At 51.4% G+C, this 15,328-nt stretch overlaps 1 protein-coding gene across 2 annotated transcripts in view; it reads right to left on the bottom strand.

The window, feature by feature from the left end:
• Positions 1-1,524: 1,524 nt before the first annotated feature.
• The window catches only part of CPNE2 (copine 2), a 59,330-nt gene continuing 45,526 nt past the window's right edge, over positions 1,525-15,328 (bottom strand). For both annotated transcript variants that reach the window (XM_067004554.1, XM_048068865.2), the window contains exons 13-16: positions 11,884-11,935; positions 9,569-9,702; positions 4,088-4,324; positions 1,525-2,794 (exon numbers count right to left, since the gene is read on the bottom strand). In XM_067004554.1, the coding sequence (XP_066860655.1) occupies positions 2,687-2,794; positions 4,088-4,324; positions 9,569-9,702; positions 11,884-11,935 (531 nt within the window). In that variant the 3' untranslated portion in view covers positions 1,525-2,686. The remainder of the gene's footprint in view (positions 2,795-4,087; positions 4,325-9,568; positions 9,703-11,883; positions 11,936-15,328) is intronic.

Below are 15,328 nucleotides of genomic sequence, written 5' to 3'. Positions count from 1 at the left end.
GCAGATGGGATAAAAGCAGTGAAAGCTGAAGGGATTCATGCCTTATCTCAAGTGCTGAACTTTCCCAAAGGAAACGAGGAGAGTTATGCTCACGCTCAAGCTATCCTTAGCCAAATACTCCTGCTGTTTGCAAAACTGGCCCTCAGTAAGGCCTGTAAGATAATAATTCCTCGTTGTTTTGAGCAACCTGGCACCTCTTTTGTTTGCTCCAGAATTGCTGCTGCCTTTCCTAGCTACTAAAATTATGGTACTGCTACATGGGAAATACCTAAATCTTTTGATGCCTCTGACTTTCATCACACTTAATGACAGAGTGAAATGGAAGTCGTGCACCAAAAAAAGCCTGTTCAAAGTTGCATGTGCAAGAGCCTTGTGTAGCTGGAGTGAGAGGGGAGGTGTCTGTGCCTGGCATTAAGCTGGACAGATAATGTCTTTAGAAAGTCAGAACAGCCTGCCCTATCTGAGCATGCTGGGGCCATTTTCATAAATGTTTTTTTTTTCTGTACGGCTGCTCTCCAAGCAGCTGTAAGATTCAGGTAGAAATATAGAGTGGGATTTGGCAGCCAGTTGTGGGCAGATGTGATGGTCCACGGGGACTGCAGGTGTGGGCAGGAAAGGGGCGCTGGTGGTCATGCTGGACCCTACATGACCAAGAGCGGACGTAATTCAGTAAAAGCTGGCATGAGAGAACCCTTTTTCCTCTTGTTCCTAGAAGAGCAGGAATGCGGCACATGGGGAGCACCAGCCTTTGAGCCTGAGTTGCCTCCAGCAAGCTACTCTTGTGGCCTGGCCCATGTGAGCAGCCTGCAGAGCAGTCCCAGCTAGCCAGTCAGTCCGTCGGGCCCATTTACCTTCTGACAGTTGGAAGTCATCTGATGTTGTAATACCTAAGTGTGCTCTGAGATAGCTGGTGCACGAAGAGTGCAAGGGACAGACAGCACATAGACAAACTGGAAGTATCAGCTGTGGCAGTAACCCTGCCCTAGAACCAGCAGGCTGGGGAAGGAATCCAGCAGCTCCATCATTTCATGGTGGACTTAAGATACTTTTTAAAGATTTTTCTTCTCTCTTAGGCATGACTGCGTAATGTGTGCTTCATCTCTTCTCCGGGGACAGCTTCATAAACTGCTTGTTGTCTGTGTTCGTTGGTAAATGCTTCAGAGAGGTGTTAAAAAATGACAAACCCCCACAAACACTCCACTAGCAGAGGCGCTTACTAGCTAGTGCAGCTGTATACGAGGTTTTCTTATGAAAAGAAAATATTTTTCCAGAGTTACAGACTTTGATCTGGAAGCTGAGTGTTACGGAGCCTGCATGGCCGGCACCTGAGTTGTGTACAGAGTTATTTTTAAATAAGTCCCTATTCAAATACTGCTTCCCCATTTGGAAGAGGGTTGATGTCAGGTTTTTTTTCCCCCCTTCCAGAGGGCTTTGCAAAGCAAATATTTCACCAGGCAGGAGCCCCTCCCCCCCCCAAGGCAGGGGCTGGCATGGGGGCCTCATACTCACACACACAGACATGCAGCTTGGCTCCAGTCTTTACTCAGTTGGAGGTGGAAGGGGTTTAGGGACCCCCCCCCCCAGGACAGTGCAGGTCACCTCCACCCTTGGTGAATGAACCCTCCAGTCTGCTGCCGAATGGCTAGAGGTGCAGCAGGGTCCCACGTTGTTAATGACATGGGGGGGGGGCGATCCTGGGACACAGCAAGTGAAAACACTGAGCGTGGGGTGACAGGTGCTGCTGGGTTTTTGCCTGTGCTGAGGTGCAAGAGCAGCCCAATCACTTACTACTGCATCGCTGGGGCTGTGAAAGCTCCTGGAAGAGCAGCCTGTTTGCCATCGGTGTGCCCATCACGTTTTTTTGCCTTTTTTTTTTTTTTTTGCTCCCAGGAGAGCTTGTGGCTTTTGAGACAACTGTGGCTGCAAAAAAAAAAAAAAAACAATTACAGTTGGCCTTAAAACATAGGTAATGAGGAAGGCCCACCACCTGCAAGGCTGCAAACCACAGCGTGCTGCTCACCTGTCCCCAGTCCCTTGCCGGGACAGTGCCACCAATATCCTGGTCGCAACCAGTGAGGGCTGTGGGACCAGGACAGCCTATGTTGGACTGTTGGACAAGGAGCTCCCAAGTACCCAAATTCCTGTCCTCTGGGCCTTGGAAGGTGCTCCCAGACTGGACCCTAGGGGAGACACTTTTTTTTAAATGTCCAAGTTTCTTTATTAACCTGAGTATAACAAATATAACATGTACACAGTATAAAAATGAACATAGAGCATGACAGAGGTACAGGTACAGCAAAGATACATGACCTATACAATGACCAGTTCATTGAATGATAATAATAATATATTAAGCATTTCATTGCTTGGAAAAAGCAAGTTTTGATTGTAAAAATTGTATCCTGTTCCACTAAAATTATACAAAGTACATTCAATACTGAAAAATGACTCAACAGAGCAGGACCAGGGCATGGCTGGCCTCTTGGTGTTACCTCAGGCTGGGACTGTACAAAATGAATCCAGATGCTTCTCTGGGATGAGTTTTAAGAACTTAACAATTAAATTAAAAAGTACAAAACTGTGTGTTTCAGGGAGGGTATTCTTCATTTAAAAGCATGTGGCACATGCGCTTTCGGTGGCACCAACAGACTTCAGCGACATGCAGATGGCGCCGCCAGGCATGGCGCTACGCAGGCTCCGAGTTGATGGGGGGCAGATTTTGGTGCTTGAAGTACTGCACAACTTGCTGGGGCAGCTCTGCCAGCACAGCTTTGGCCAGTGTTTCCTTGGGGGCCTGCAGGCAAAAAGAAAAAAGAAACACCAACATAAGATGCCTACAGGGCCTGAGCGAGGGCTTGCCAAGCTCTGCCACGCAGGAGAGGCTGGCACAGATGCCTAAGAAAGAGGACGAGCAGAGTCAGCGCAGCGTGGCTGGCCTGTCCCCAGCTCCAGACAGTGGCATCTCATTTAATACTCCCTTGAAGCCAGCTCTCTGATAGTCAGCACTTTGTACACCTGGGAATATATTGTGTACTACATCTTCCTTCCAGGAGATAATTCACTGGTTGGTCAGAATAAAATAAACATCCCCTTAGAGTAGAAAAATCAAGAATCTCCTAACAGCAGGTGAAAGGGAAATACAGTGTTTTGTTGCAAAAATGGGACAGATATGCACAGGATGATTTCCTGCATCCTTTGGCAATCCCGTCAGCAACAAGCAGCACCCAGCACCCAGCACAGTCAGGAACAGCGTCCAACCCAGGGCTGCCTCCTTCAACTCATCAACTTTCCTCCAACATACAGCAGTGGGTCAGGCATCCATCCCACAGGGATGGAGCAAGCATTGTGGGGTTGCAGCTTCCAAGAGCAGCAGACACTGGGACAGGCCCAGGGCTCATTTTCACCCCTGGGGACCTTGCACACTGCTGAGGCTGGGCAGGTCAGCATTACACTGGGACACGCTGGCCAGAGACCATGGCAAGGGAGGGACACAAGCCCAGTACTGCCCCAGCTTGTTGCGGGAACCCTGCTGTAATTGTTTTTTGCTCTGTGAGCACCCACCTGCCTGGTGGTGATGAGGGTGACAGAGATGGAGGATGCTCAAATAGAGCACGCCACGGCACTACGAGCACTGCTGCCCCTGCGTGTCTTGTCGCAGCGCTGATTCATGTGGTTAGTGCCAGCGTGTCTCCATGGGACGTGGGGTTTAGAGCTAGGGCAAAGCAGGCAGCTTGGGAGATGGCAGAGCCCAGTGGGAGGGTGACAAGTGCTCACCCTTTTGCCTCTAGCTGCCCCTTGAATGGCTCCCAAACCTTTCAGCATCTGCTGGGGTTGCCCCACTTCCAAGGTGAGAACCACAGAACAGTTTGGCTTGGAAGGGACCCTTGAAGATAACCGTGTCCACCCTCCTTCCATGGGACATCTCTCACTACATCAGGTGGATAAAAGAACCCTCCCCCACCCCGCAATGTGAGACCAGGCTTCTGCTCCCATCCCCTCATCTGCACAGGGCTCCCACAGCCTCCTGCCACCAGCACACCGCAGAGCACCGCGCTGGGGACAGCACAGCGCAGGGGCACGGACTCACATTGCGGAAATCCCGGAAGGGCACGAACTGGACGATGTCACGCACGGCCTCCTCGCCCGTGTAGGAGCGCAGCACCCGGCTGTCCCCGTCCAGGAACTCCATGGCGGCGAAGTCGGCGTTGCCCACCCCAACGATGATGATCGACATAGGCAACTTGGAAGCCTGCACCACGGCGTGTCGCGTCTCATCCATGTCGCTGATGACCCCGTCTGTGATGATGAGGAGGATGAAGTATTGCTGCGGAGAGGGGAGCAGAGGGTCAGAGCTGGGCGGGGTTGCATGCAGCCCATGTCGGGGGACGCATCTACCCAAGGGATTTGGGAGCACTCGCTGCTGGTGTCACCCCCTTCTAGCAGCACCCAGAAATTTCAGGTGATCCCATTCCCTCCAGATTTTGAAAGGCAAAATCCAAACAACAAACACAAAAACGTGTTGCGGCACTGCCTACATGTGCTTCTCCACTGGGGAAGTGGCTGCAGCAAGGATCCTGGCATGGAGGAGGGAGTGCTCCCTGCAGCGCCTGCTGGTGCAGACCACCGAATCTCACCTAATGTAATCTCAGTATCTATAATCTAACTGAACCTCCTGCTAGAGGTCTCACTGACTAATTTACCCTCCTTAGTGATGGAAAAAGCTCCAACTTTTGCAGAGCTTCAGTGTCACAGGGGCCCTGACACAAGTCCGGCTGGCAGATGCTATCTCTTCCTCCCCACTCAGCCCATGTCCAGCTTGCTGCTGTGCCCTGCAGAGCTGAGGAAGTGGATGGATGGACGGATGGACAGTCCTGCTGGACACAGCACAGCAAGGCTGCAGCATACGGACCCCTGAGAAGGCTCCTCCATCTCCTCCCCCTCAGGGGAAAGTAATGGTTCAATTTTGGCACATTACACATCTTGCGTGTGGTGGAGAAATGAGGAAAAACAAGCACTTAGGAGCATTAAAGCTCTTTGTTCCTCTCCTCATTCTTTCCATTTCCTCTGAAAACCACCAGTGCCGACGTCCCAGAAAAGCAGAAGAAACACAGTCCAAAGCTCATTTTCTTGTTTTTTTCTCCAGCCCACATCTTGTCTCCTGAAATTTTCCCTAAGTGCTTTCTTCCCTCAACACTCTCTTGTGCTAAAGCAAGCACAATGCTCCAAGCACAAATGGGGGTGGGTTTGTGGCATTGCTTCTGATTTGTGTGTGCCACAGCAGCAGGACCAGCTCCCTGCCCCCAGCACCACCGGCGACACAGGCTGGGGGTGCCAGCAGGACCCCGGACACGTCCTGGGAAGCAGGGATCTGAAACAAGGCAAAAATACAGCTGGGGGAAAAAATGTTTTCTAGGGGAAGATTTATACAGGAATGAAGTATCTGGATTCCAGAACTAGCATCAACACATTTTTTTGGTATTAAATGCCAGCATTTTCTCATACTCATGGCCAGCACTGGTCGCAGGACAAGTAACTGGGCCTGACCCTGTTTGTGAACCTGAATGGGAGAAAGTAAAATTTCAAAGACAGCAGATGATAATGGGCAAAAATCCAGCTCATTCCACCCTTCCTCCCCATGCTTTTTTCTCTGAGTAAATCAGTGCAAATTTGGCCTCTGAGCATGGTCAAAGAATAAAACAAGAAAGGTCCATCTCCCTTTGATTCTTTTTTTTTTTTTTTTTTGAAATCCATAACAGGATCAGAGAAAAGCACACTAGAAAGTATGCAAGAAAAAAGGGAACAGAGCTCACCAAATGTTTCTCACTGCATATTTCAGAGGCCAAGGAGATGATGCTGGGGATCATCTTAAAAGCCTGGAGGTTCTGTAGCAGAGCGAGCTGGCTGGAGAGCATCTTCACAAGCAAGGCGCCAGCAGGCACTGCACTAGAGCATCATCTGGACGCACGCCAGATGAATTATGACAATATTAGAATAACCCACTAGGGAGCAGAAAATCAGCCTGTCCTGAAGGACCAAGCCCACCTTTGCCCGTGGGCACGCACCCCAGAGCTGCTGTCCTCCCACCATGGGGGACACCAACGTCCTGGGACGGGGACAGGGGGTCACCTGGGCTGGGGGTCACCCCCAGTGCTCGCCAGCATGGCCCACCTGGCAGCACCTCCCCATTTCTCCTTGTTCTGTTGCTAAAACAGCTGATCTCTGAATCCAGCACAGGCTTTGGAGATGATCATGGCAATTTACTAACAAAATCACCAACTAGGCTCACATGTGTAAACAGGACTTCAGGGGATTAGCTAGCATTTAACAGTGTGTGGCAAGGAAAGGGGAGCTTTGGATATGGGGGCCCTGCTGGAAAGGTGTGTGTGAACTCCCCTAAGCTTATCGATCCTCCCCTGGGAGCCAAGCCAGTCGTGTGCGCCCTGCATCTCTCCCCCTCTTGCTCAGACACCTTTTAGTGCTCCCATCCCTTAAGAGCTGACTGCTCCTCTGCTTGTGATCCACGTTGCCGTGGAAAAACTACCAGTTTGGGGGGTTTATTAAAGCCCCTCTCTCGTGTGGGAGCCCAGTGAGACCAGGACAAAGCGTGCAGATCCAGGTGAAGGCCCACTGTGTTTCCTGCCTGGCCACCATGCAGAAGACAACCTCATGGTGGCTCACCAGCCCGCAGGAGGTCTTTGTGGGGCTGCTGTCCCCATTGTCCCCCGCTGGTGTCTCCACGCCATGGGGCTGCCGCCGGCACCACAGAGGGCGGTGCTGCCGCACACCGCTGAGACCAGCTGGATGAGGAGAAGGCCCCGGGGGAGCAAGGTCCCTGATCAATCACGCTTTGTGCTTCCAAAAAAGAGCCGTCTCCAGCCTCTGACGGAGCTATTACTTTGGTGCACATTATTTAAAATCTCCCTTGATTAAACTATTAGTGCCAACGGAGGGGTGCAATTTGCATATGATTAGTGCCTCTGCTCGGTGCGAGGCCTGTGGGCTTCTCCCTCCCCCACTGACACAAGCAGAGAAAATGAACACTGAGGAGCCACCTGGATGTGTACTGAATTAAACCCGATTTGGACCTTCCCCCACAAGTGCTGTGCATGGACGTGAGGACTGGCAGCCCGCAGCCTTCCTGGGAGGAGGTTTCAAAGGGGGGAAGATGGAACAGGAAGCACCAAGAAGGTGTTAGGATGCGGGAGGGGACGGTGGGCAGCAACAGGACCCCCTCGAAACAGCAGCAGCAGGAATAGGCTTGCTTTAACGAAGAAAGCAAACAAAAAAAAGACAAGAATAGGGTAATAATGCCTTGTGCTTGGAGCTGGGAAGAGCAACAGCACAGAAGGCAAGGCAGAAGAAGGCGCCCTCAGAGAGAGACTGCATTCAGGGAAGCTTTCAACCCCAGCCAGCTCTGTCCGCACACAGGATGATGCCCCAGCTGAGCTGGCTCTGAGCGAAACCCAGCTCTCCATGCTCTCAGGAAGGCACCTCAGCCACCAGCGGCAGGCCAGAACCCCTGGCAGGAGGCCGGCCGGCAGCGGCAGCGCTGCCTGCCCAGCCTGGCTCTCCAAACCACAGCCCCACTCCAGCCTCTGCCTCCTAGCAGCACGCTGGTGCCGCCTCCTGCACACGAGCCTCGCAGCCTGGTGCAACGGAGCGTGGTAGGAGGGGGCCTCTGTGCTAACGAGCAGCTTCTTGACATATGGATGTAAGCAGTCTGCTGGGCTAATTAACTGCAACTTCAAGGCCTGACGAGCGGCTGGAGCGGCCATGCGGGAGCCCCAGTCCTGGCTCTGAGCCCACCGCTTTTCCAACTGGTGTGAAAAGCAGCGATAAAAGTGAGCCACCCAATGTCATCCAAGTGGGAAAAGCACAAAGGTCTTCTCCCAGGACAAGGTTTGGATTTGGCCACATAAGAAAGATAACGCCCTATGGCATGGCACGGCTTGGGCAAGCAGTCTGTGGACTGGTCGTGCTGTGGGGGCTTTCCCAGAGAGGAAACCCTGGGGCTGGTGCTCTCCTTCCTCGGTTTGCCAGCCTGGGTGTGCACCACGAGATCTCACCAGAAGATCTCTTCACAGAGCACGGGGAGGTGCTTTAACCAAGAGGATCTTCCTCCAGCTGTTCCCTTGTGTTGAAGTGATGTAAGCCAAAGGTTTGAAGACACCCTCTGAACCTCGGCCCAGTTGCTCTCGTTTCCCGTCTGCACTACGCCAGCACTACCTACCACCAACCTAATTCCCCGTGGTCCCCATGACAGTCCTGTCAGTCCCACACCACACAAAAGCCCATGGCTATTTTGGAAGCAACATACTCCTCAGAGCTATTATTCCCCTCTTGCCCAGAATCTACAAGTACAGAGGTTGCCCAGTTAGACCAAAGCCCCCAGGGAGCTCAGCAGAGGCCAGTGGCGAATGTTTCAGAAAACCAGAACAAGTTATCCTTTTCTGTATCCTGCTGGTGCATGTTATAGATTCCTGAGCCCAAGCTCGCACCTGGAAGTTCTCCCAGGACAGAAGGTCCCGGCCTTGCCACTTCTCACATGGGAGCTGCTCCACACCTCTGAATGTTCTGGCCAACTCTCTTGCTACCATTTCCAGGGCTACTGGATCCTTTCTGAGATAAGGGGACCAACATTTCGTACTGTGCTCAAGACATCTGTATCAATCCAAGGGATGGCCACCTCATGGCGTTTCCCACCCTTGTCTCAATTCTCTCCCCAATAATTTCTGATTTTCTACAGCTGCAGTTCTGTTGACTGCTACAGAGCTTTTGCATTGTTTTTTTTTCCTAAGAAGCATCTGCAACAACTCGACATTCTCTGTCTAAAGTGACAACAGCCAGCTGAGAGCCCACGGCTGGGCTTCACAGACAGGGTTAGTTTTAACTTTCCTTCAAGTCCTTTCCATTCACCAGCATGGGGCAAAGAAACAGCAGATGCATGTCAGCCACGAGGGATGGGGAGATCTTCCCACAATTGTTTGCAGGCAGCTTTCATCCCAGCTCCCCTAAATAGTCTGGTCTCGCAAGCCAGCTTTGTCTGCCGAACTTGTCATGTCGCTGGGGAAGGAAGTTCAGCCGTGACACCACAGCAGCCATGAGATGCTCAGGCAGGCACAACTGCCACCCTCCTGGCTGTTCCTCCCACCTGGCGACATGTTGGAGTTGTTGTTAAACCTGAACAACGCAATTTCTCCTACAAATAGCCAGGGCTGAGCCTGGCTCTGCACCACGTCTCCCTCAGCCTCGTGGCTTTCCTTCAGCCTCAACTCTCCTGACGTGAAAGCAGGGGACAGGAACCCACAGCACTGGGTCAGCCACCCCGTAGTCCCAGGCAAGGGCAGTGCCTGAGCTGGGCACCGCCGTGACGGCAGCAGAACAGCAGAGAGCACAGAGCTGCGCTGCTGGTCGCGGGGTCAGGGTGGGTTCAATTCTCTGCTGGGTCCTCTCCACCTGGCACTTCAGCCACCTCGCACCACCCAAGACACTGAACCCAAGGACCGGCTTTGAAATGCCGCCCCAAGGTGGCCACGCAACACGGCAGCGTGACAAAAGCGGGACTTACGGATGCAGCCTCCTGCTGGGTTGCCTGAGCTGCAAACCGGGCCACGTGGTTGACAATGGGGGAGAAGTTGGTGGGTCCGTAGAAGCGGATGTGAGGCAGGCAGGCCGAGTATGCTTGGACAATGCCCTCCACGCCTGCAGGGAAACCAGACAAGCCAGACATCACAACATGCAACAGTCCAGGCCAGCCACAAGTCCAATACCATACTCCAAGCATGACTGGCTGGTAATACCGTGGGGGCTGAACTTAGAAATATTTTTTCCACAAAACTCATCCAGCTCATCAAGTTTCATCTCTCTCTCCTCAAATGTTCTAAAAACAGAGCTATGCTCCTCAGTAGCAGATCCTCAGACCTCCTCTTATAAGAGAGGCCTTGTTTCTGCAAAAATCTCAAAATCAGGCAAAAAGGAGGAGCAAAAAGAAAAGCAACTTGGGGTCTCTGAGCATAACCAAAGGCAGACAGACACAGGGCAGAGGAGGTAGTGCAGAAGCCAAAATGTCCCAGAACCACCCTCAGAGCACCCAAGCTGTGTTTGGAAAGCACCACTGAGACCTGCAAGTCATCAGAGACTCTTCTTCTGCTGTCCCACAGACCTGTTCATGAAGACCCTTCTGTTCTTCCCAGCTCACATCAGCGAGAAAAGTCAACATAAAAAGGCTCTCTTTATGAACTGTTTGCCAGCATGAGGATAAGGATTAGGATTTTGCTATTTGCAGCGGTGCTGATGCTGCAACTCTTTTCTAAGATCCTTGTGCTTTTCACAGAATCATAGAATGGCCTGGGTTGGAAGGGACCAAAGGTTATCTACTTCCAACCCCCTTGCCATCGGCAGGGATGCCACCCACTAGATCAGGTTGCTCAGGGCCTCGTCCAACCTGGTCTTGAACACCTCCAGGGATGGGGCACCCACAACCACTCTGAGCAACCTGTTCCAGTGCCTCACCACCCAAACTTTTGCACCAAACTGTTCTGGAGTCACCCCATCTCTCACTGTGGGCACAGTTATTTAGAAAGAGCTTGATCAACATCATAAAGACTTGCAAAAGGAAATAGGAGACATAATTCTCAGACACAGCAGGAATTGCGCTCCTTTCTTCTAGGGCCTCCTCTTAACACCTGAGACAGTAGGCACCAGCAGAGTCCTACAAACCCTGCTGCAGGACTGGGGAATTTATGTGGGGCACTCCAGGGCATGTCACTGTGCCCTGAATCCAAAGCTGCTCCCACCCCGTTTAGTGTCTGTGCACATGTAAGTTATCCATATCTGCTGTAAATTACGCAGCAAGACACAAACCCTCTCCAGCTGGGAAGAAAGTTCTCTCCCACCACTCATCCTACCTGGAGGTGATGACATGGCATCAGCCCCTTTTCAGGTGCTGCGCTATGACACTAGACCGAGCGCTGATGCATGGTTTACGCATTGTTCCCACCGCCTTTCAGCCCTGACTCCGCAACTGCTTGCACGCAAGCAGGTTGCCTGCCCATCGTGTGATACCTCAGGGCTATGCAGGGGCAGCTGGGTGATGTCTGGCCACATCACTCCTCCCTTCCTGGCCTCAGTTTCCCCAGGAAGTAATCTCCTGAAAAGGTGCATGTTTGTGTAACTAAAAAAAAATTAGCAATTCTGCAATTAATCAGCTGATAATCAATTATTTGGGAAGGAATTGTCACTGATAGAGATGCATGACAGTGGCTTCTGCACCCTACAATGCATGTAATAAATCAGGTCAAACAGAAAGCCTCACAGCTACTGGAGAGCGATTTAATGAAGCAAATACAGCAGATAAGCAGATGTTCATAACAAGCCTTCATAACCTAGTGACTAGTGAATGAGTCTGGAAGCTGACTGAGCTCCAGTTTTGCTGGGGTGAAGCAGAGGTCAACCCGGACAGCTTTTGCAGCTCACGGTAGCCCTTACCATTTATGATCTGAGCAACAATTGAGCAATGACGATCAGCTCTCAGTTGCTAAATGAGATACAGAAGCGTTAAGTCCGAATTCCCCATCTGCTAAACAGCCCTTGTGTTTCTCACAGACTTGCAGTAGGAGCAGACGGCTGGTAGGACACATCAGACATCAGAAAGAAGGCGTATTTTTACACTGTCTGAATCCAGTTGCATTTTACCCTGGGACCTCCTACACACCCCCAAATTTTCTCTGCTTTCTGTTGAGTGCACCCTTATTACTTGCTCTGCTTCACTGTTAAAGGCTGTCTCTGAACAGACCTTGAAAAACTCCTGAGACAAGTTACCAGAGAAATCCAGAGGAAAGGCAGAAGACGCTGAAGGCATAGAAAGGGCTGGCAGCTGCTCACCTGAACAGAACGGGTTGGTGGGATTGAAGTTAATGGCAAACTCGTGGGATACCTGTGGAGAAGAAAAGACCTGAATTAACACGGTAATGAGTGCAGAACAGGATGCTCTCTGCCAGTTTAACCAGTGTGGCAGTCGTACAAGTGCTGCAGATGTGGTAGTTCATCCTGCGGGGCCAGCAACGCTTCCCAGCCTTTTGCGACCCAACCAAGCAAGGAGCAGAGCAGACAAACGTGGTCAGGATTGAGTAGTATCTGAGGACGGACTGGTTCCTGTGCGCCTCCACACCCCGTCATGCATCCACCTCAAATTATCATATCAGTTCTTTTACAGCTGTGACAGCAGGTTTCTCCACATGGCTTCCCCGCTGGCTGCTCACCGTTCACTAGGAAAAATGACTTCATCCCATTGCATATTATAAAGGGAGAAATCTCAGTTAACATCTCAGGCAACCCCAGTTCTGGCAGCAACCTGGCTCTCCACCTCTTGGCAAGTGACACGGCAGAGGGGGAGGGAGGACCTTTTGCCCTGCACGAAAGGAAGAGCCCTACAAACCGCTCATTTGGCCTCTGAATGCAGGAGTGACACCTTTCAGGTGCTGCCAGCGCATTGTCCCTCATCTTGTGCAGGTGCCAGCTCTCCCTGCAGAACCTCCTGCCTCTTTCCCTGTGCCAACCCCAGCACTCAGACAGCCACAGAGCAAGCTGGCTTGAAGACCTGACCTGGCATGTCAGCTGCAGTGACAAAGCCAGCAGATGACTAGCTTCATGACCTGGGTCATCACCCGGGTAAGGTGACGTGAACACAGCAAGTCCCAGCACAGACTGGGTTGGTTTTCATTGACCACGAAACCATCCTTTGTCCAATGCAGGTGTAAGAGCCTCCAGGTTTTCCACCACCTCCTTCCAAGCTGAGGGAGACGCTCTTAGGAGGAGGTCCTACGGGACATTGGCAACAGCAGATAGCCCTGCACACCCTGGCTTGTTGCATCAGCCCAGCCAGAGAAACCACACAGCAGCGCTGAAGGAAAATCAGGGAACCCACCTGATCTACTTCCATGGAAAGAGCCTGCAGACAGAAACCACACACAAAAAAAAAAGGGGAATGGTCACTTTGAACCTATCGTTACCACCAAAGACAAGTGTGGTTCAATGGCTGAGGTGCAAAAGAGGCTCAGGACTCCTGAGCTCCAGCAGAAACCTTGCCAGTGTTGGTGTGGGTCAGCTGTTTGCTTGGGGAAGAATCATCAGACCTGGGGGCTTAGGCATTCCTCACTCTGCTACCTGCATTTCAGGCACGTTAAGGAGTGAACGGACTCTCAGGAGCACCGAGGACACACAGCTCCTTCTTTCAGCACCTCTGGAAGTTGAAGGCATGATTTGGGATTTCAGCCCACTGGCTCAAGGACTCCAAAACAAAAAGCTCTCACTCCGTTCGTGCTGGAGTTACAAAACAAGGATATTTTCTTCCTCTCACAAGGGTGGTGGTTTGTTGAGGTTCTCAGCCAGGGGATTGCTTCAGGACATGCGTACTCATAACGCTGGCAAAATGAATGTCCTCTACAGCACCATGTGAAGCCGAAGTCCTCCCGAGACTGGAAAGTAGCACGCATCTGATTCAGACTTTCCAATTATACTGGGCATTGTGTTGAAAGCAGCAGAAACTATTTTTGCAAGGCACCACGGGGTGGGAAACAACAAACAAACAAAAGTAGGTCAGACTAAAACTCTTCTGTGCTGCAAAGCTGATGAGTTGCCGTACCAGCAAATGTTAACAGCCTGCTCGGGTATCTCCATGCCTGTTGAGCAGAACCAGTAATGTTCCCATTCATGCCAATAAGTAACTTGAGTGCTGGAGACATGTTCCGAAATGCATGACTTGTTTTTCACACACCATTTCTGGTGGAAGCCTTAATTTTGGGCAATACGTGCCAGATTTGTGGATTTTCAGTTATAAAGGGCTCACTGTATTTTTTTTAGAAGACATTCAAAATTCTGTCATATAGGTATTTATAGACCAGGTAAGCAAAAAATATTTCCATGTTTTGCAACTGAAAAAGAGGGTTTTCTCTTTCTTTAAGCACCAGCGAAATGGTTTGGAGCTGCTTTCCTCACTTTTTGCAGCATTATCTACAGAGCAGACTCCCTGCACGGCAGAAATGTTTCCAAACCTCCTCTGGAGTTTTTACAGATTATATATATCTCTGCTAGAAAATTCAGCAAGAGGGCTTGAAAACAACAACTCCCCCCACCCAAATAAAGGAACTCATTCCCTATTCAGCTCTGTACGTTGTAGAACAGTTTCTGCGGATCACAATTAAACACACATAGAGCCCACAGGTCACCAACAACAGTGGGACCTTTCCCAACAGGAAGAAACTCCAGCAGCTCCAAAGGGTGAGACATGCACCTGCAGCCCAGCTGTGCCCTCTTCTACTTCTGGATGGAAGCTCCATCTTTTCTCACCAGGAATTGCAGATGTGCCCAAGCCCAGGCAGGAGGAGAACAGGGCAACCGGTGGGGCTCTGATTTTAAGCATCAGCTTCTCTAGGGCCTCCTTGCCTTTGCCTCATCCCACAGCAACCAAAACCCATCTGCTTCCTTCTCCTGCTTCCTACTGGGAAATTGCTCGAGGCTCTTTACAGAGCTGTTACATTGCAAGATGTTCTTTGACATTTCCAACGAGACTTCTGTGTGCAAAATATCTCACTCCGACCAGTTCTTTGAAAGCATTTGGCAGTGCCATGGCAACAAGAGCGCAACGAGAACAAAGCGCGATTTATACGACTCTTATCTCTAATGATCTTCCCCGTTTTTACCCTCGTCTGTTGTGTACAACGGCCGTCGGTCAGCACGGCCGAGTTTCACCCACTGCCAGGACAAGGTGCTGCGTCCCCGGGATATCAGCTGCAGAGCTCCCCACGGAGTGCTTGCCGTAACACGAATCTTGTGTTTCAGCAAAGAGCAGCTATTTGGGCTTTGTCGTTACCCAATGAGCCTCGTCTATCAAAATCCTGAAACGTGTGAGCTGAGCCCCTGGGACACACGCCCCAGACAAGGCAGTGGGGACGGAGCAGAGCCAAGAGGGGAGGCACACGGGGCCCAGAGGCTGAACGAGCCAAGGACTGGAGGGACGGCACTGGGGGGGCCGTGCTCAACGCAATGCAGGTAAATGATGTCCCCGAGCCAGGCTGCTGGGGCGGCTGTGCCTGGCCCCGGTGCTGGAAGCCTCCGCTGCAAATGTGAGACAAGGAGCGGGTTACTCCAGGCGTTAGGGTGGGTAACATTTATTTGTGCGTCAAACAGCTGGGGATGGAGAGTTGCTCTCTGCCAGGGCTTATGCAGGCTTACAGATCATTCTGGGGGAGAAAGAGGCTTGTTTCCAGTGGTGCTTATGGAGTGTCAGCAGCGGGAGCTGATGGAGGCACCTCTGCAGCTCGCTGCAGGG

This window comes from Anser cygnoides, chromosome 12 (genome assembly GCF_040182565.1).
Source record: "Anser cygnoides isolate HZ-2024a breed goose chromosome 12, Taihu_goose_T2T_genome, whole genome shotgun sequence".
Taxonomy (NCBI): domain Eukaryota; kingdom Metazoa; phylum Chordata; class Aves; order Anseriformes; family Anatidae; genus Anser; species Anser cygnoides.
The sequence above is the reverse complement of the archived record's forward strand: the minus strand, read 5'-3'. Positions and strand labels throughout refer to the sequence as shown.